Below are 22,094 nucleotides of genomic sequence, written 5' to 3'. Positions count from 1 at the left end.
ACAAAGGGTGCTATGCACAAAAACGTGGCGTACGTTCTTTTTCACGGCAAAGTTCGATGTTTCTAGACTGAAATGACCGTGGAAATGTGCGGTGCCTCACACCAACTTCATGGCTGGCGTACACACATTTCTACTGCTGTGGATCCTTTGACGACACTTAGAGGTGATGCTGGGAAACTGTTATGATAAATAAATGTGATGTGCACATCAGAGACACATGAACAGTTAACACTGATGAACACTGAACACACACGTGTCTGCAATTACACGAGTGAATATAAAAGCATGCGCTAAGTGGTGAAAATAAATACCGTTAACAACAATGGCTTTAGCAGTATTAGAAGACATTGTAAATGGTGTAATATGAAGAGAGTGTGTGTTTAGAGACAGAGAGGATTTACTGGTGTATGATGACAACTGGCTCATCGGCCATGATACAGGTGGAGTGCCAGTCGACCCTGAACCAAGCCATGCCAGCCGTGTGGGACGGAATTATCCGCATGTCCGACAGGTATATCAAATTCCCATACAGTACAGCTGAACAGGTTAAAGCGCAATTTGCAGCGAGAGCCAGTTTTCCTAATGTAATCGGATCTATCAACTGCACACACATTGCTATAAAAGCGCCATCACATGATGAATTAGTATATGTCAACAGGAAAAATGTTCATTCTAACAATGCACAGGTCATATGTGATGCGCAAATGCAATTAACCAACATTGTGGCGAGGTGGCCTGGTTCAACACATGATTCATACATTCTGAGTAACAGCATGGTTGGAAACAGACTACATGCTGGCACTGTGTGCGATGATTGGCTTGTTGGTGAGTAAATTTATTCGTTTAATTGTCCTATATGAATCCCCGTGATGCGCATTGAGCATGTGCCCCTAAATACTATCCCGTCTTCACAGCATCATTACTAGTCAGTGGTTAAAGTTAGTGACTTTCTGTTTTTTGCTGGTTAAAGTACAGCTTCAGATCTTTCCAACAAGCCCCTGATTGTCTCTGTGTGCAAAGTACTCATGTTAATAACCCTGTGCGTAAAGTGTGAAATGTCTTAATAAGCCTCACTTTTTCCCTGGTGCACTCCTGCATTAATTTGCAACAATAGTGTGGGATCCATGTAAGTAGAGTATAAAATTAACAATTGGCAACTGTAAATCCAGTTTACTTTGTCTGCTTTGCGGCGACACTCTGTGCAAACAGGGTGAGCCCCTCTTCTCCTGTCCCCCCCGCCTGTTTTGGCCAAACTTTGGCAGCGGGCTGCTGTTCTCTGCTTCACATCCACCTTGATGTCAGATCACTTCTTCTTCAATTCAGCAAGTGTGCGCTCTTCTGACCCCACAGCACTGACAGCCTCACACACACTCTCCCACTCACTCCTCTTGCGTTTACAGTTTATGCCGACAGCGCCAAAGAAGACATTTTTGTGGGTCTCCACTTCAGTGAGAAGCGTCTCCAATTCACTTTCAGTGAAATTCCTTTTTTTCCCCGTCTTACTCATTCTTTTTCAAGTTTCTGATCGTGCAGAGAGGGGGAATCTCAGGTGCAGGGATCATTTAAATGTGATTTGTGTATTTAAATGGGGGCGTGGACAAGGAGGAGTTGGGTACTCCAACATGTGCGCTCAATTCCACGTTGATTGGGATGTACAAAGGAAATGTGCTTGGATTCATGCATGCGCACAGATTCATACATCTGGATATTTTTATGTGTACGACGTTTTCTGGATTTGAGCGTACGCCATGTTTCAGAAGGAAATCCACGCAAGTCTTTGTACATGAGGCCCCTGGTGTCTTGTCATCCTTTGTGCAGCCTCTTCCCTTGTTACTTGTCCATCTTTATAGGAGCGACAGAGAGAAAATAGGAACAGGGTGACTGGGGATAAACCTGGGTAGCTGCAGTGCATCACTTGCAGAGTGTCAGGATGCTACAAAAGGAAACTGTGATGTAGCTGGCACTTGCTTACATTGCATGCAGGTAGGACTGGGACATGTTGCTACTTGCTACACATGCTAAAGAGGCTAGTTTGCAAGGATGTTAATATGGTGCCTGGAGATGTCAGCTTGCTTTTTGGTGTGTCTTAGGCAAAAAAAGTTTGAAAACCATTGCTCTAGGGTGTGTCTGTTTTTTTTGTGTGTATTTGCAAAGAGGATGCCGTCATCTTAAGAAATGAGAAGTTCCTGCTTTACTTGTTGGTGAAAAGAAGAAGACTGTGAGCCGTGATCATGTCCCCCCATCACATTTTCATCTTCTTCTTCATCTGTGAGTATTTTTATTTTTTTGGTCCCTTTTCTTGTCATTTTCTTTGTTTTAATTGCTCAGTGCTGTTCTTCTGTCTACCGTGTTTTAATGATACAACAGGATAAATCAGAAAACTCAAAAAAATGTCCTTAAACAGATCAACTCATATGAAAGCAGAAAGGATGATGACTGTGCAGTAAATCCACCGTCCTCACGTGTAGAGATGATTTTAAAGAGGCCTCCACTCTCTGAGATGTCATAGATGGGTTTCCTCTTTGCACATGCTCTGTGGATAAGATGCATTCTTTTCTTGCCATTTTGCAGCTAGAAGATGCACAAAAACCCATGCTTTTCTTTCGAGGATCTGCCCCTTTGTGTTTTGTGGCTGTTTGGGTTCTAAAAGTTCCCTGCTCATGTTTATGGTTGCAGCTTCATACATGATATAAAGATAATAGCTGATTCTCCATCTCTAACAGGTCTGCAGGATGAACTCGCAGCTCTCACTCATGACCATATAGACATCTACTATGCCATACCTGAAGGAGGAAATGCTGAAATTGCCTGTCCGCCTTCTTCAGCATCGACTAGAAAGTTCTTCTGCAGAGTAGAATGTAAGAAGAATGACATCATCATCCAGACGACTGAGGAGAGACATCAGGATGGCAGATACAGCATCGAATGGAGGGGGAGAAGAGGAACATCATCAGGAGACGTTAAAGTGACAATCTCACAGGTGACCACAGCTGATAATGGACAGTACCGCTGTGGTGTGGGCGGAGCTTCATCTGAGTCATACAAGTTCATAGAAATCATCGTTGTAGACGGTGAGTTTCTGATGAGGACGTTTTAACCCTACAGATCGTTGGCTTTGGTCTGATTTGACCATGGGTTAAAGAGCCGTCCCATCACCATTCTGTCCAAACAATCTGTCCCAAAAAGGGAGCGCTGCTTTGTTGAGGACCATCCTCTCCACATCATCCTAGTGCTGAAGCGATCTCTGAGTCATGAAAACGTCTCTTTTTTTATCTGTCCTGTTGATGTCTTTAGGCCACTAACAGACTGGTTAAACTGGTCAGCTCCCAGTATGACACCAGATTAGGATTTTAAAGTAACATCTGATCTTTGATCTGTTTTCACAGCTCTCCTGAAGGGAAACAGAAAAACGCCCATCTATGAGAGAACTGGAGGAAACCTCACCGTTGCGTGCTTCTTTTCTTTCTCTTCATTGTTCACTGTGAGGAAATCCTTCCTCTGTAGAGACACCTGTACAGACGCTTTAATAGAAACAGCTGATTACACAGCACAGGCTGGAAGATACTCCATCAGATACATAAAATTTCCAGATGGAGGATCTGTGTACGCCAACATCTCACAGCTGACCACAGCAGACTCAGGAACCTACACCTGTGGTCTGAAAAGAATTGTGAAGAATCTGAACTGGGTATTTGAAGTTGCTGTCACAGACGGTGAGTTTCTCTTTAAGGTGGAGTCATTGATAATGGAGAAGTTTGTGTTGGAGCAGAGCAGTAGAAGGATTTAACAGACTAGGCTGGTTGTAGTTATCCATATGTTGGTCCAAAGGAGGCAACTAGACTTGACTGAGATTCAGAAACCTGAATCAAGTCCAATCAAGTTCAGTTGCTCTCTTTGGACCAGGATTTGGATCTTATCAGGATGTCTTCATCTGTGCTCTCTTTGTTCACAGATTCAACCACAGTTAAACAAAATGTAACAATGTCAACATCAGTCCCACCATCCTGGAAACCAAAAACACCACCTACCAAACCAGGAGCTAAATCCCTGGAAACCACCGAGCAGCCTGCAGCATTGATTTCAGGTACATCCATACCTAGCCCGTTGAAGATCCCAGCCCCTCAGGTCAGCATTTCCATGTGGATGATGGTTTTATAGGCTTTAAAGGATGACATTATCAAAGATAGAGGACAGAATTTTATTGAATCTGGGGATGTTGGGGGCTTCTTCCCTCAATTTTATCTTTTAAAGATGACGTTGGGGGTCACTGCTGCTTCATACAACACACCAAAGACACAAACAAGGCCCCAAAGGTTGGCAGTTTGGAGGATGCAATGTTGGTGAAGCTGGGGATGTTGGGGGCTTTCCTCTCCATTGTGTAAGACTTACAAGTCTTCCATCCATGCCTTTGAAGATGTCATCATTTAAAGTTAAAAGACTTTCCATTCTTGCATTGAGAGGTGATGGGTTACTTTCAAGCTTCTAAAACATTCCACATCCTCAAAGAAGGATGTCATCTTTTAAAGTTTTTTAACCCTTTACCTACCGAGCCAGCGCCGGCGCTGTGTTGTATATGTCCGGAGTATTATTACCGTAAAATTAGAAAAATTCAAATGGTGTTGAAAAGCTGAGAATTGTGGGCATGCGCACATATATGGTTCATTATGGTACTCACAATCATATGACGTGGGCATTCATAGCAAAACACCAGAAGTGTCACAAGACCGCTACACGGATTCTCAACACTGTAACTCCTCGAAAGTTTGCTCAATCTAAAAAATTCTAACGCTGACAGAGAGCTGAGAATCTATGCTTTCAGGCAATTTATGATCTGTGGTATATATATTACGGTAATGTCAAACAGCACCGCGAAAACAGCAGCTTTGGCAGAAGACGAGCGAGAAAAGGAGAGTGAAGGAAGAGAGTAAAAGGAGAGCAAGCGTGAGTGGTGTTTTGTTTTCAAAAAATAGCATTAGATAGTGGCATTTGTGCGTGTCTGTCATGTGCAACAACAATATGTTACTTGAGAATGTTGAGAATGCATTTCCCACCTTTATTTGCACTAATTTTCACCTATGTAAATAGTTATCTTTTGCACCGTGTTTTGCACACCCAGAGTCTGAGACTCAAAAAATGACTGGTGATTGTTCTAAACATGTACAGGTTCACATTTCAAATGTCAAATCAAAACTTCATGAGCAATAACAAAATTTCTTCTCATAAAATCCATGAAAAACAAATCTGTTTTTGTGTTTTTCTTCTTTTAAACTGCTGACAATTCCATATAATGTGCAATAATCATTAACCAGATGTTGAAAAGTCAAGTTCAGGTTATCCTGGGAAAGGGGACCAAAGCTCCCAGACTGAGTGCATATCCTGACTTTTTTACAGCCATAATAACAAAATATGTCCAAATCACCATTTTAAGACTCAGTAGGTAAAGGGTTAAACATTCCATCTTTGCCTTCCAAGATGATGTCAATCTTTAGAGCTAATAAAACATTCCGTCCTTGCCTTAAAAGATGAAGTTGGAGGCCACTGTTGCTTCATACAATGCTCCGAAGACACACCTTTCCCAAGGATGAGTTTGGTGGGCGGAATGTTGGTGAAGCTAGGGATGTTGGGAATTTTCCACTCTTTGTTGTGTGAACCTTATAAAGGATTTCATCTTTTCCTTTAAAGATAATGTCATCAAAGCTTATAAAAGATTCTACCCTTGCTTTTAAAGATGTCATCAGTGTGTATAAAACATTCCATCCTTGCCTTTAAAGATAATGTTGGAGGCCACTGTTGATTCATACATTGCTCCAAATACACACACGACCATGATCTGGCAGTTTGGAGGATGGAATGTTAGTGAAGCTGGGAATGTTGGAGCCTTTTCCCCTCTACATTGTGTAACAGCTCATAAAACATTCCATCCATGTCTTAAAGATGATGTCATTAAAAGACACCATGATTGCCTTTGAAGATGATGTCATCCTTTAAAGTAGGGCTGTCCAATTTGGGGCCCGCGGGCCAACTTTGGCCCACGAGCGATTATTTTTGGCCCGCTTTGAAAATTTGAATTTTTTTTTGAAATTATTTTCCCACTGCCAGCAGTCTAAATATTTCTTTCAATATTTATTTGCACTTCCTCTCCTGACCACAAATTAACATTGTGTTACATTGTAATACAACTAGACCACCCCTTACACTCATCCTACCCCTCACATAGTTTGTTCATGTCTATGTGTTCCTGTAAAGCGTCCTTGGATTTTTCGAAAGGCGCTATATAAATTCAAGATATTATTATTATTATTATTATTATTATTATTATTGGGGGTAGGATGGCGCTGTTGAGCTCCCGTCAGCTCAGAAGCCCATGACCAGAAAGTGAGTCAGTGAGAAGATGCTGGGGTCAAGCTGGGGTCATGGCAGAGATGGAGGGTGTGAGGCAGTGGCACACTGAGAAGAGAAAGTTTAAAAATAGTAGGGAACATGAGTACTTTTTTACTAAAATTGATTTCAAGGTAGTATGCCTAATTAGTATCCATATGGATGCACTGTATAGTAATTTCATGCTGTGAAACACAGTAAAAAATAGTGTTCTTCATTTTCAAAATTACTTTGTATGAGTTTTTATTTTGCACAGTTATGCAACAGGCATATTTAATTTCATGCACTGCAACATGAATGTTTAGTTTTGGCCCGCGACCCTCCATCCCGATTCATTTTTGGCCCTTCACTGAAAAGAATTTGGGCACCCCTGCTTTAAAGTTTATAAAACATCCTGTCCTGATCTTTAAAGGTGATGTAATCAAACTTTATTATTTGAATTCTTCCCTTGGAAGAAGAGTATCAGGAGTTTAAGGGAACTAAACCAGAGACATGAATTATTAGGGAGACTTGGGATGTCCTGTGTGTCTTTAGGGTCCCAATGATCCATCAACAGCTAATGTCCCAAAAACCAAGACTCATCCCAGTTTAACATGGTCTTTCTCTTCTCTCTGTAGAAGTGCTGCTGTACGTGGGGCTGCCTCTGCTCACTCTGGCTGTTTTCTTATCTCTAACTTCGCTGCTACTCTGCAGGAGGAAGTCTTCAAAACTGAACGGTGAGGCAACAGGATTACACCTGCATAGATGCTCTAAAGGCCAGGCAACCACACTGATGCAACCTCCTGTTTCATAAAGCCGGGTGTACACTGTTCGATTTCAAGCCAACCATATCACATTCGTGGCAGAATGTCATCTCACACTGTGCGACTGAATCACTTACGACGCACGACCAGCGCGCACAAGTTGTGTGCTCACATTGTACGATCCGATGGTCATGCACGACCTCAGTGTTCACACTGTGCGACTTAAGTCGGTACGGAGTGTGACAGAAACCCAAGAGTTTCCTTTTTAAAAAGACTCATACACTCAGGGGGAAGTGTCTCCAGTCATTTTCCCTCTCTGTCCCCCCTCTATCTCTCCCGTTTTCTCTCTCTCTTGCTTTCTCTCTCGCTATCTCTCTCTGTCTTACACACACAAACAGCGTCACCTCTGTGTCAGCTGCAGGTCCGCGGACAGGAATATTTCCTGTTCATTTATTTCCTTTTTCATAGCGGGTTGCATTAGAAAGTCATTCCAGCCATTGTCATGGTGATTTAGGATGTTGTCTGACTGTTTAAAAAGGCAAACAATCCCCCAAAGTTGTTTATTCTGCTCGCGTTTCTGCTCTCACTGTGAAGTGTCTGGAGTCGTAAGACCAAAATATCAAACATGCCAGAAATCCTTCTGACCAGTTGGGAGCAGGTCGTGGGGTCGTAGTCGGGTTGTGGTCAGCCATCATATCTCCCTGTACACAGCACAACAAACGACGCCTGATCCGAATGATAGTCGGCCCGACTTCTGAGTGAGTCATGCGACTCTCAACTCGTGGCTGAATTGCAGGAAAATTGCATAGTGTACACCCGGCTTAAAGGTTGCTTCTGTGGGAAGTGGTTGCATTCACCCAAAAAAAAAAAACACAACAGAAAAAAAAACAAAAATCGTATCCCTGTGATCACAATGAACTCAAAAAGCCTCAAAGGGTTCTTATTGATTTTTAAGTGAAGCTTGAAAACGATGAAATCTTGTGCATCGTTAGGCATAAAAAGCCTCTTTATAACTTTTCACAAGATTTCACAAAACATAATAAAACAATGCTGATTAATAAAAAGATGACAAACAGACTCTTCAAAGTTCTCGTCCTCATGTAGGCAGGGATGCATTATGCATAACTTGTATCCTTCAAAACAGAAGATCTCTAAAATTATCTGCCTACTTTTACTCTCTTTAATTATTTCAAATCATACAGACCAACAATCTTTCCCTGATGCTGACAGTCCGTTGTAGAAAACTTTTCCAAACATTGTCTGCTATGGCCTATTTAGCAACAGTGGAGCGAAAAAGCCCCCAACATCCCCAGCTTCACCAGCATGCCATCCTCTGCCTTGAAAGATGATGTCATCCCTCAAAACATATGACATATTCCATCCTTGCCGTTCAAGACTGCATCATTCTTTAAGGTTTATTAAAAATAGTCTGCCCTTTCTCTTCAAAGATGTCCTCCTTTAAAGGCTTATAAACATTCCATCCTTGCCTCTAAAGATCATTCTATCCTATAAAACTTTCCATCCTTGCCATAAAAGATGTCATCCTTTAAAGTTTATAAACATAGACATTCAATCTTTTCACTTTAAATGTCTCCTCCTTTAAAATTCATCAAACATTCCATGCTTGCATTTAGAGATTAGGTCATCCTTAAAAGCATTTTAAACACTCCATTCTTGCCTTTAAATGATGTCATCCTATTAAACAATCCATCCTTTTCATTAAAGATAATGTACCATTTAAAGTTTATAAATCATAACATCATTGCTGTTAAAGATGATGTCATCTGAGCATTAAAACAAAATTCCAGACTTGCTGTTGAAAAAGGTATCCTTTAAAGTCCATCAGCATACCAATACTTGCCTTAGAAAGGTGATGTCATCCTTTAAGTTTTTAAAGCGTTCAATCCTTCCCATTAAAGATGATGTCATCCTTTAAAACTTTCCATCATTTCCATTACAGATGATGTCACCATTTAAAGTTTATAAATCATGCCATCATTGCTGTCAAAGATGATGTCATCTGAGCATTAAAAACATTCCATACTTGCCTTTAAAAAGTCATCCTTCAAAGTAAATGAAATTTTCCATCCCTGCCTTTAAAGATTGTCATTCTTTAAAGTTCATCATCATACCATGCTTGCCTTAAAAAGCTGTTGTCATCCTTTAAGGTCTATAAAACATTCAATCCTTGCTTTTAAAGATGTTATCCTTTTAAGTGAATGAAACATTTCATTCTTGCATGTACAGATGATGTCATCCTTTACAAAATTTAAAACATTTCTTCTTTGCCTTTAAAGGTGATGTAACCAAAGCTTATAAAACATTCAATCCTTGCCTTTAAAAATGATAACATCCTTACAAAGCCCTCATTCTTGCATTTAGAGATGATTTAGTCAAATAAAGCTTATAGAATATTCCATCCTTGCCTTTAAAGATGATGCTGGAGGTCACTGCTGCTGTACTGTACAGCACTCCACAAACGTTGGCGTTTGGGACTAGACCTGGTTCAGGTTTATGGGTTCATGTTTATAATGAAATAATCCTTACTGAGAAAACGTTCTCAGGTCAAAGACATCGCTGCTCTGTTAGTGAGCTGCTTCATCATCACAGTGAAGAACACACTACTGCTTACCTGATATAAGGAAGACATTTTGACAGAAGTGAATCTTCAGATCTTAATTTTTTTCATCATTTTCTAAACAAACTTGTTTTTCAGAAGCACAAACAGAAATGGAAAACCACACAGTCATGGAGGTGAGAGTGAGTAGATCTCAGCAGTGATCTATGTTTGTGAAATATTCTCTCATTCATACAAACCAAACTGACTCTTTTCCTGCAGAACGTCCCAGAAGAAGACAGCCCATCTCCTCCTGGTGAAAACATTTACTCTAACACCGTGGGTATCAGCCTAGACCGAATGGAAACAGACCGTCAAAACACCTCTGTCATTGGAGCTGATGATCAGTATACAGTGAGTCAAAGAGATATTTTCAGCTCAGCATCGTTTTAACAACAACAGCTGATCAATGAGGCAGCGGGGAGATAAACGATAAAATAATATTAAGAAGACGGAGAGAAACTGCCTGATATATATCAGTTTGACATTAATGCTTCAGGAGGGAAAGAAAGACAGACAGAAGCTCTGTGTGTCAAGTTAAACAACAGTCTAAACCTACAGCAGTGTGGATACGTAGGGCCGGTCCAGGCCTGAGACAGCCCTAACTATAAGCTTTATAAGAGATTGGAGTTTGAAGCCTAGAGCAGACTAACTAAAGACTGGTCCAAGCCTGAGACAGCAGGTTAGGTTATCTTCAAAAAAAAAAAACCCAACAAAACAGGAAGGGGGCAAACACTTTTTCACAGCTTTATAGTTTCATTCTCTGATAAAACTCTTCTCTTTCAGGTCCCATCTCATGGCAACCATCTCCCCGTCTCTGGGATTAAAGAGTCCGTCTACGAGAGTTTAGATCCAGCCACCAGAGAGCAATGCTACTCCACACTGAGCTACAGATCAAAGGATGCTGCTGGAAGCAGTCCATAGGATATTTACCCTACTATATATAAATTATAATATTGCTGTATTGCATTGAATATAATTTGTATTTTAAAAACGTATTAATATTCGAAAGCTAAAGTAACTTTTCGAGGAAAGGGGAGGTGCAACAACGAGGATGCAGAGGGATGCCTTTGGATCATTTTTCAGTGTGGACCAACAGAAATAACTGAAAGACCTCTAAATGATGCAGCTGGCTATCTCAACCACTCATTATTCCTTCATTGCAATCTGTAAAGCATTGTTGGAGGGCCCTCTAGTGGAGAAATGCGTAACTACATGGTGATTGAGGCACTGGCAACTGAATGTTATGTACATACACATTAATAATCATGATAATAATATATGTGCATAAATATTCTATCATTCAAAATCTGCAAATAATAAATGAAATGTGACTGGGACTGTAGGCAAAGATTGACAGCCCTAAATTATACTGTACAACATTCACATTAACCACATAAGATTATGTAGTTATGTAGCTACGTAGGTAACACGGATAAATTTGCTTAAGTAGACATAGCATTAACTAACGTAGCTAACATAGCTCTTAAGCTATAACTACATTAGCCGAGCAGTGTTAATTTTGGCATCTATTATTAATGTTAGTTTTAGTTTTAGTCTTTAAATGGAATGTCTTTTAGTTTTAGTCACATTTTAGTCATTTCTATCCTTTTCAGTTTTATTCTACTTTTAGTCGACGAAAACTCAAAACATTTTAATCTAGTATTAGTCCATAAAAAGTCCATAAAATGTCGAACATTTTTAGTCACAGTTTTAGTCGACGAACTTAACACTTTAGCTGAGTAGTTTTTTTATTTGAATAAAATATGGGCTTAATAAGGTGCACAGTTTAGCAACGTAACCTACCTAGCTACTAAGGTAATGTAGTTATATTCATATGTAGTTATGCTAACAGAGTTAGCATAAGTTAACATAAGCTACATTAGCTACAAAGTTATTTCACATGAATAAAATTTGGGTTCACAAGATTTGCAAATGTGTAAAAGTTGTAGTCTTCAACAATGTTACCTACACAGGTAACGTAGCTAAATTAGCATTCGCAGGCATAGGATAAGCTAACATAGCATACCTTCCTTAGCTTTAGCTTCATAGCAGGGTTGCCAACTTCTGCTTGCTGGCTTGAGTGAGATTTTGTTCATTATACATGCACGGACTCAATGATGGCGACGTATTCGGACTCATTTCACCATTAGGGTTTAAAAAGTATGTGTCTTACACAGGCCCTAACACACACACACACCCACACACACACACACACCCACACACATAGTAGCAACAACTACTGAAGGGTATGAATGTGATAAACAACAATTTACTGTGCTTTGTTATTTGCCAGCAAACCTTGAATAAAATAGATATGGACCACAGAGGCCATGCTCACAATGCCATGAATTTAATTGGGGAAAAAAAACTTGTTAGGTCGGCCACTTCTGAAATCTTAGATGGTATTGTGAGCTTAGTTCACCTGCGATGGTCTCATCTCTGAAGACTGTACCTGAGTCTCATCATCTTTATTTTCCTCTCTTCTGACGATGTCCCATTCCTGCTGCCTCTGTCTTCTGCTAGCGCCAGTCCCTCGTCTCTTTCCCTCTCTCTCACCTTCTTAAAGTATTTCAGTACGCTCATCTGCAGTAACATAGTTGGTAAGTCTTTCTTCAAAACATACATTGCGGCTTCATTATCAACTGCCAGAAAGACGTACTGCTACCCGAGCAAAAGAGGACGTTTGGTCACATTAACATAAGCTAGCTAGTGGTTAACTGTTAGCCCGTTCAGCTATTATCCTTCGTACCTTACAGAGCATTTATTCCAGCAGTACTCAACCTTAATCCACCCAGGAGCCACATTGTTTTAAAAATACTATTGCAAGAGCCACAATCCAAAACCAGGCATTTGATGATCAATCTGTCCATAGTTGAAATAAAACAGTGAATTGGTGGATTATTGTGTTGTTCAATGGGATGAAATACATAAAAATGTCTGTACAGAAGAAAAGATATTTCACTGATAATAAGCATGTTTGTATTTATATAAGCTCCACCTGGACTAAAGTCTTTTAAAATATCAGAATGTGCTGACTTAGAGCTATAAGGAGCTTTTCAACGTGCTGATGAATCATGGGAGTCTGTTTGGGTATTTATATTCCATATTTTGACATTTACTGTAGTTCTGTGGCTCTGTTAACTTAAAGTTATGCTTTCTATGTTTTTCCCTCTCATTATTATCGCTTTTAGCTAAAGGGGGAGGGTCCCCATATTGGTCTTTGCCCTGGGCCTCCAAATGGCTAAAACCGGCCCTGCCTCACACCTGCAGCCCCCCTCACAGATCCTTCTGCCAGTTTGTTGCTTTCATTTTTCTGTCTGTCCTTTTGACAGTATTTATCATTAGTACGTTTAAGATCAAATAAACCATCCACGTTTGGAAAAGTTTTACTCAATTTTACATTGTTTTAAGATGTGATCCGTGCGTGTTTGGCTCGTTGGTGATGATGCGCATCGCAAAAGTCATCATCAAATACGAGTATGGGAGAGCATCGGCAGGGAGTGACTGAAGAAACGAGTTAAAACGAACACAACACGGGACAGCACACCTCTATTAACTTACGGAAGAGACGTCACCAGCGGACTTCCTCTGCGCTCTTTTACGCACGGTCCGCCGTCCTGGGCGCACCTGACATTAAACACAAGTTTTCATTTGAATTTGGAAGTTAAAGTCTGTCTTCTTTCTGTGGACTTAGATTTATTGATATGACTTATTACAATGAGTCTTTACTGCTGACAGTTTTCATATTTAAAGAGGATTTCAGGAGGATTTTCTTAAAGGAAGCCTTAAAAGAGCTGCAACTGGTCACTAAAGAGCCACATGCGGCTATCACTGATTTATTCAAAACAATTATTATATAGTTTGTTAAGCCCTGGGTTCCGTTGTGTAATTAAACCATGACATAAGACGCCGACTAATTGTTTACCTCGGTATAATTGCTGCTGCGGCCTGCTGCTGTTTTGAAGCGGCTGGACGTCAACTCCCGCCCCACTGTGCTGTGATTGGCTTGTCATTCAGGCTTAGGGCCGTTACCTTGAGCAGCTGTCCAATCAACACGAGGATAAACATTGCCCACCAATCAGAGAGTAATCTGAGAGCGCCAAAGCGTTTGATTCGAGCGTGAGAATAGTTCGAGTGGCGTGTGAGCGCGAGACAGGAGGTGAAAGTGTGTGTCACACGGCAGAAGCGTGAGAATTGGCAACCCTGTTCATAGACATTTTACATAAAGGTGCTGGTAGAATGATTATCCCAACTACAGTAGACTCGCACTGTCCTGCTCTACTTCTGACCCAGTGAGTGACCCAGCGCTCGGTACTTTGGTCATTAGTGTTGTGAAGACAGTTTAACGGATGGTCATGATGACAGATCTCACTTTTTAGTTGTTTCATTGTTGATGCTTATAAAAACAACTTGTATAAATTATGTGCTTTGCCTTTAACACTGCATGGCAGCACCTGCTTCCAACTGAACTTGAAGCACTTTGTGAAGTTGTTTCTTCGTTGTTTTTTCTTCCTGTCTTTGCTTCGAACAGTATTTTGCAATGTTACCAACTTAGCTACACAGGCAACACAACTAAAAAGCTTAAGAGGGCATAGCATAAGTTAACATAGCTAGTGTAGCGTCCTTAGCTTTAGCTACATTAGCTGAGTATCCAATTTACTTATAAAATGTTTCATGAGATTTGCGTAACTGTAAAACGTGTACAGTTGTCAGCGACTTTACCTACGTAGCTTAAATTACGTAGCTAGATTATTTTTAGCAGGCATAGCATATGCTAACATAGATAACATAACTTCCTTAGCTTCAGCTACATAGCTACATAGCTATTTTGGTGAATAAGATATGGTTTTGATGAGATCTGCAAAACTGCTACCAGTGTATTGACAACTTTTTCTTGAAAGTTTTTGAAAGTCTGTCCTTACAGAGGCTGTGTCTCACAGTAGTGGCCTGCAAAATAGGGCGTCTGAGAGCTGCGGTCTGCAGACAGGCTTTTGTGGTCCAGGCTGCTGTTAGTGAATATTTGCTGATGATTCCAAAAGCACTCTGGGATATTTCCCATAAGCCTCAGCTTGGAGTGTTTCTCTGTAAATCCTAGGTTAAAGGTCCATGTAGCCCCAGACCTTCACCCTTCATCTCCATACTGTCAGGATCAGGACATCCTCTCGGGTGTGTGTGGTTTTTTTTTTTTTTTTTTTTTAATGTGTGTGTATTTGCAAAGAGGATGCCGTCATCTTAAGAAATGAGAAGTTCCTGCTTTACTGCTTTGTTGAAAAGAAGAAGAAGAAGACTGTGAGCCGTGATCATGTCCTTCCTCAACATGTTCATCTTCTTTTTCTTCATCTGTGAGTATTTTTATTTTTTTGGTGTCTTTTCTTGTCATTTTCTTTGTTTTAATTGCTCGGTGCTGTTCTTCTGTCTACTGTGTTTTAGTGACTAAACAGGATGAATCAGAAAACTTTTAATAAAAGTTAAACAGTTTTCCTTAAACAGATCAACCCATACGTAAGAAGAGAGGGTGATGACTCTGCAGTAAATCCATCCTCCTCATGCATGCAGTTATTGTGGGTTTTCTCTTTGCAAATGCTCTGTGGATAAGATGCATTCTATTTTTGCCATTTTTAACCCATGCTGTTCTTTCGAGTATCTGCCCCTTGGTGTTTTGTGGCTGTTTGGGTTCTAAAGGTTTCCTGCTCATGTTTATGGCTGATATAATTGTCACAGGACAAAGTATATGTGCGGCAGAAAACATAATCCTGATCAGCCTGCAGCTTCATACAGGACATAAAGATAATAGCTGATTCTCCATCTCCAACAGCTCTGCAGGATGAACTCGCAGCTCTCACAGAATTTTATTATACCATACCTGAAGGAGGAAATGCTGAAATTGCCTGTCCGCCTTCTTCAGCATCAACTAGAAAGTTCTTCTGCAGAGTAGAATGTAAGAAGAATGACATCATCATCCAGACGACTGAGGAGAGACATCAGGATGGCAGATACAGCATCGAATGGAGGAGAAGAGGAGCATCATCAGGAGACGTTAAAGTGACAATCTCACAGGTGACCACAGCTGATAATGGACAGTACCGCTGTGGTGTGGGCAGAGCTTCATCTGAGTCATACAAGTTCATAGAAATCATCGTTGTAGACGGTGAGTTTCTGATGAGGACGTTTTAACCCTACAGATTGTTGGCTTTGGTCTGATTTGACCATGGGTTAAAGGGCTGTCCCTGCACCAACCACCAAACGCCAACAATCTTCACATCATGTTTGAACAAACGGTATGTGAACTGGTCACAGTTTGTATAGTCGGTCATCTTTAGTTAGCTAGTTAACTAATTAGCCTACCTGCAAATGGGTCGACTTGCAGCAGTAAGATCAAAGGTCTCATCATTGTTTGACCAGACCATGTTGGACCGTGCCATGTTCAGTCAGTTCATACTGAACCAGTCCGTGTTCAGTCAGTCGATGTTGAACCAGACCATGTTGGACCAATCTATGTTGGACCAGTCAATGTTGGACCAGTCTATTTTGGACCAGTCCATAATGAATCAGTCCATGTTTAACCAGTCAATGTTATGCCAGTCCATTATGGACCAGTCTTTTTACGACCAGGCCATGCTGAATCATTCTGTCCAAACAAAAGGGAGCGCTGCTTTGTTGAGGACCATCCTCTCCACATCATCTTAGTACTGAAGCGATCTCTGAGTCATGAAAACATCTCTTTTTTTATCTGTCCTGTTGATGTCTTTAGGCCACTAACAGACTGGTTAAACTGGTCAGCTCCCAGTTTGACATCAGATTAGGATTTTAAAGTAACATCTGATCTCTGATCTGTTTTCACAGCTCTCCTGGAGGAAAACAGAAAAACGCCCATCTATGAGAGAACTGGAGGAAACCTCACCGTTGCATGCTTCTTTTTTTTCTCTTCATTGTTCACTGTGAGGGAATCCTTCCTCTGTAGAGACACCTGTACAGACGCTTTAATAGAAACAGCTGATTACACAGCACAGGCTGGAAGATACTCCATCCGATACATAAAATTTACGGATGGAGGATCTGTGTACGCCAACATCTCACAGCTGACCACAGCAGACTCAGGACGCTACACCTGTGGTCTGAAAAGACTTGTGACACGTCTGAACTGGGTATTTGAAGTTGTTGTCACAGACGGTGAGTTTCTCTTTAAGGTGGAGTCATTGATAATGAAAAAGTTTGTGTTGGAGCAGAGCAGTAGAAGGATTTAACAGACTAGGCTGGTTGTAGTTATCCATATGTTGGTCCAAAGGAGGCAACTAGACTTGACTGAGGTTCAGAAACCTGAATCAAGTCCAATCAAGTTCAGTTGCTCTTTTTGGACCAGGATTTGGACCTTATCAGGATGTCTTCATCTGTGCTCTCTTTGTTCACAGATTCAACCACAGTTAAACAAAATGTAACAATGTCAACATCAGTCCCACCATCCTGGAAACCAAAAACACCACCTACCAAACCAGGAGCTAAATCCCCAGAAACCCCCGAGCAGCCTGCAGCATTGATTTCAGGTACATCCATACCTAGCCCGTTGAAGATCCCAGCCCCTCAGGTCAGCATTTCCATGTGGATGATGGTTTTATAGGCTTTAAAGGATGACATCATCAAAGATAGAGGACAGAATTTTGTTGAAGCTGGGGATGTTGGGGGCTTCTTCCCTTCATTTTATCCTTAAAATCCAAAGATGATGTTGGAGCTGCCGAAGGTTGGCAGTTTAGAGGACGAAATACTGGTGAAGCTGGGGATGTTGGGGGCTTTCCCTCCGTTGTGTAAGGCTTATAAGTCTTTCCATCCTTGCCTTTGAAGATGTCATGATTTAAAGTTTAAAAGACTTTCCATTCTCGCATTGAGAGATGAGGGGTTCCTTTTAAGCTTTGAAAACGTTCCACTCCTGCCTTTAAAGAATGAAATTGAAGCTTTTAAAGCATTCCATCCTTGCCTTTAAAGATGACGTTGGAGGTCACTGCTAAAACACTCCAAAGAAACAAATCCTGCCCCCAAGGTCAGCAGTTTAAGGGATGGAATGTTTGTGAAGCCAGGGATGTTGTAGGCTTTCCTCCTCAATTTTGTGTAATGCTAATACAATATTTCATCTGTTACTTTAAAGGTGATACCATCAAAACGTATTTAAAAAATCCATTAGTTTTAAAGATGTCATCAGTGTGTTTGAAACTTTCCATCCTTGCCTTAAAAACTGAATTCATCCTTTGAATTTCATTAAACATCCCATATTTGCCCCCAAAAATGTCATCAAAGATTGCAAAACATTCCCTCCTTGCTTTTGAGGATGTCATCTTTTTAAGTTTTTTAAACATTCCATCTTTGCCTTCCAAGATAATGTCATCCCTTAGAGCTATTAAGACATTCCATCCTTACCTTAAAAGATGAAGTTGGAGGCACTGTTGATTCATACAATGCTCCAAATACACACGTGACCATGAGGCTGGCGGTTTGGAGGTGGGAATGTTTGTGAATCTGGGGAGGTGGGAGCCTTTTCTCCTCCATTTTGTGTAAAAGCTTATAAAAAATTCCATCCTTGCCTTAATGATGATGTCATTAAAGCCTTTAAAGACACCATGATTGCCTTTGAAGATGATGTCATCCTTTAAAGTTTCTTAAACATTCCATCCTGATCTTTAAAGGTGATGTAATCAAACTTTATATAACATAAATTCTTCCCTTTGAAGAAGAGTATCAGGAGTTAAAGGAGACTTGTGATGAATTTTTAGGGAGACTTTGGGATGTCCTGTGTATCTTTAGGGAAACAATGATCTGTCAACAGCTAATGTCCCACAAACCAAGACTCATCCCAGTTTAACATGGTCTTTCTCTCCTCTCTGTAGGCACACTGCTGTACGTGGGGCTGGCTCTGCTCGCTCTGGCTGTTGTCTTATTTCTAACTTTGCTGCTACTCTGCAGGAGGAAGTCTTCAAAACTGAACGGTGAGGCAACAGGATTACACCTGCACTAAAGGCGAGGCAACTACACTGATACAACTTCCTGTTTCATAATGGTTGCTTTTTTGGGAAGTAGTTGCATTCACCAAAAAAATAAGACCACACAAAAAACAAAAATCATAGCCTTGTTTTCACAATGAACTCAAAAAGCCTCAAAGAGGGGTTTATTGATTTTTAAGTGAAGCTTGAAAACAATGAAATCTTGTGCATTGTTAGGCATAGAAAGCCTCTTTATAACTTTTCACAACATTTCACAAAACATAATAAAACAATGCTGATTAATAAAAAGATGACAAACAGACTCTTCAAAGTTCTCGTCCTCATGTAGGCAGGGATGCATTTTGCATAACTTGTATCCTTCAAAACAGAAGATCTCTAAAATTATCTGCCTACTTTTAGTCTCTTTAATTATTTCAAATCATACAGACCAACAATCTTTCCCTGATGCTGACAGTCCGTTGTAGAAAACTTTTCCAAACATTGTCTGCTATGGCCTATTTAGCAAAAATGGACCGAAAAAAAAAAAAAACAACATCGCCAGCTTCACCAGCATGCCATCCTCTGCCTTACAGATGATGTAATCCTTCAAAGCTTAAGAAACATTCCATCCTTGCCGTCAAAGATTACATCATTCTTTAAAGTTTATTAAAAATATTTGACCCTTCCTCTTCAAAAATGTCCTCCTTTAAAGGCTATAAAACATTCCATTCTTGCACTCAGAGATTATGTCAACCTACAGTCCTTTTAAAATATCCCATCCTTGCCTTTAAAGATTTTGTAATCCTTGCCTCTAAAGTTCACACTATCCTATAAAACTTCCCATCATTGCCATTAAAGATGTCATCCTTCAAAGTTTATAAAGAAACATTCCATCCTTTCTATTTAAAGCCCCATACTGCAAAGTTTTTCAAACATTCCATTCTTGCATTTAGAGATTATGTCATCCTTGAAATTATATAGAACATTCCATTCTTGCCTTTAAAATGATGTCATCCTTTAAAACACATCATCCTTTCAATTAGAGATGATGTCACCATTTAAAGTTTATAAATCATGCCATCATTGCTGTCAAAGATGATGTCATCTGAGCATTAAAAACAATCCATACTTGCCTCTAAAAAGTCATCCTTTGAAGTATATGAAATTTTCCATCCCTGCCTTTAAAGACTGTCATTCTTTAAAGTTAATAAAAACATACCATCCTTGCCCTAGAAAAATGATGTCATTATTTAAGTTTTTTAAGCATTCAATCTTTGCCTGTTAAGATGATGTCATCCTTTAAGGTCTATAAAACATTCATTCCTGGCCTTTACAGATGATGTTATCCTTTTAAGTGAATGAAACATTTCATTCTTGCATGTACAAATGATGTCATCCTTTACAAAATTTAAAACATTTCTTCTTTGCCTTTAAAGGTGATGTAACCAAAGCTTATAAAACATTCAATCCTTGCCTTTAAAAATGATAACATCCTTACAAAGCCCTCATTCTTGCATTTAGAGATGATTTAGTCAAATAAAGCTTATAGAATATTCCATCCTTGCCTTTAAAGATGATGCTGGAGGTCACTGCTGCTGTACTGTACAGCACTCCACAAACGCTGGCAGTTTGGGACTAGACCTGGTTCAGGTTTATGGGTTCATGTTTATAATGAAATAATCCTTACAGAGAAAACGTTCTCAGGTCAAAGACATCGCTGCTCTGTTAGTGAGCTGCTTCATCATCACAGTGAAGAACACACTACTGCTTACCTGATATAAGGAAGACATTTTGACAGAAGTGAATCTTCAGATCTTAATTTTTTTCATCATTTTCTAAACAAACTTGTTTTTCAGAAGCACAAACAGAAATGGAAAACCACACAGTCATGGAGGAGAGAGTGAGTAGATTTCAGCAGTGATCTATGTTTGTGAAATATTCTCTCATTCATACAAACCAAAGTGACTCTTTTCCTGCAGAACGTCCCAGAAGAAGACAGCCCATCTCCTCCTGATGAAAACATTTACTCTAACACCGTGGGTATCAGCCTAGACCGAATGGAAACAGACCGTCAAAACACCTCTGTCATTGGAGCTGATGATCAGTATACAGTGAGTCAAAGAGATATTTTCAGCTCAGCATTGTTTTAACAACAACAGCTGATCAATGAGGCAGCGGGGAGATAAACGATAAAATAATATTTAGAAGACGGAGAGAAACTGCCTGATATACAGAATATCAGGAGGACAGACAGGAGCTCTGTGTGTCAATTTAAACAACAGTCTAAGCCAATAGCAGTGTGGATACGTAGGGCTGATCTAGACCTGAGACAGCCCTAACTATAAGCTTTATCAAAGAGAAAAGTTTGGAGCCTATAGCAGTGTAACTAAAGACTGGTCCAGACCTGAGACAGCCCTAACTATAAGCTTTATCATAGAGAAAAGTTTGGAGCCTATAGCAACATAATGAAAGACTGGTCCAGGCCTGAGACTGCCCTAACTTCAAGCTGTACCAAAAAAGAAAGTTTGAGGATAATAGCCCTGTCACTCAGGGCTGGTCCAGGCCTGAGATAGTTGTTTTTATAAGCTTAGACATATAGGAGAGTCTGAAGCCTATAGCAGTGTAACTAAGGACTGGTCCAGGCCTGAGACAGCCCTAACTATAAGCTTAGACATGAAGTAAAGTTTAAAGCCTATAGCAGCGTAACTAAAGACTGGTCCAGGCCTGAGACAGCCCTAACTTAAAGCTGTATCAAAAAAGAAAGTTTGAAGCCTATAGCAGTGTAACTAAGGACTGGTCCAGGCCTGAGACAGCCCTAACTATAAGCTTAAACATGAAGGAAAGTTTGAAGCCTACAGCAGTGTAACTTAAGACTGGTCCAGGTCTGAGATAGTTGTTTTTATAAGCTTAGACATAAAGGAAAGTCTGAAGCCTACAGCAGCGTAACAACAGACTGGTCCAGGCCTGAGACAGCCCTAACTATCAGCTTATCAAAAATAAAGTCTGAAGCCTATAGCAGCATAACTAAAGACTGGTCCAGGCCTGAGACAGTTTATCAAGTGCTTTATCAAACAATAAGTAATTGATCACATGATATATTAATTCTTTAATTTCATGACTTTCTTATGTTTCCCAGGCTAAAGACGAACCGAGTGACATCACCTACTCTGAGCTGAATTTTCCCAATCACACAGTCAGCTTATTCAGCAGCGCCCCCTATGGATCATCTGAAAATGTTATCTACTCATCACCTAGGAGGATGTGAGCGAGGTCCACGATTATCCACTGTTATTGTCATGGACTGTGCCATGTCCTAGCAGATAAATCAGTCTTTTCTATATTTTCTTAGTGTAACACTGCCGCCTAGTGGCACAGAGTAACAATGCA

General features: G+C 40.3%; 2 protein-coding genes across 3 annotated transcripts; both read left to right on the top strand.

Annotated features, from left to right (window-relative positions):
* The first annotated feature begins 2,211 nt into the window (after positions 1 to 2,211).
* Positions 2,212 to 11,331, top strand: LOC121517945. Of its 2 annotated transcripts, XM_041800069.1 has the most exons (8): positions 2,212 to 2,268; positions 2,724 to 3,071; positions 3,387 to 3,713; positions 3,953 to 4,084; positions 6,996 to 7,094; positions 9,838 to 9,875; positions 9,961 to 10,092; positions 10,525 to 11,331. In XM_041800069.1, the coding sequence occupies exons 1-8, from the start codon at positions 2,232 to 2,234 to the stop codon at positions 10,660 to 10,662; spliced, it is 1,251 nt and encodes a 416-aa protein (XP_041656003.1). In that variant the 5' UTR covers positions 2,212 to 2,231; the 3' UTR covers positions 10,663 to 11,331. The 2 variants fall into 2 exon arrangements, with proteins under 2 accessions (XP_041656003.1, XP_041656004.1); XM_041800070.1 differs by lacking the exon at positions 6,996 to 7,094.
* A 2,330-nt stretch (positions 11,332 to 13,661) lies between these two features.
* On the top strand, positions 13,662 to 21,979 carry LOC121517419. Its single transcript, XM_041799160.1, has 9 exons — positions 13,662 to 14,033; positions 14,960 to 15,083; positions 15,557 to 15,889; positions 16,585 to 16,911; positions 17,151 to 17,282; positions 18,615 to 18,713; positions 20,564 to 20,607; positions 20,687 to 20,818; positions 21,844 to 21,979. The coding sequence occupies exons 2-9, from the start codon at positions 15,044 to 15,046 to the stop codon at positions 21,970 to 21,972; spliced, it is 1,236 nt and encodes a 411-aa protein (XP_041655094.1). The 5' UTR covers positions 13,662 to 14,033; positions 14,960 to 15,043; the 3' UTR covers positions 21,973 to 21,979.
* The last annotated feature ends 115 nt before the right edge of the window (positions 21,980 to 22,094 follow it).

The sequence above is a fragment of the Cheilinus undulatus genome, linkage group 11 (assembly GCF_018320785.1).
Source record: "Cheilinus undulatus linkage group 11, ASM1832078v1, whole genome shotgun sequence".
NCBI classification, from domain to species: Eukaryota; Metazoa; Chordata; class Actinopteri; order Labriformes; family Labridae; genus Cheilinus; species Cheilinus undulatus.
Note: the sequence above shows the minus strand (reverse complement) of the source record. Positions and strands in the feature narration are given on the sequence as shown.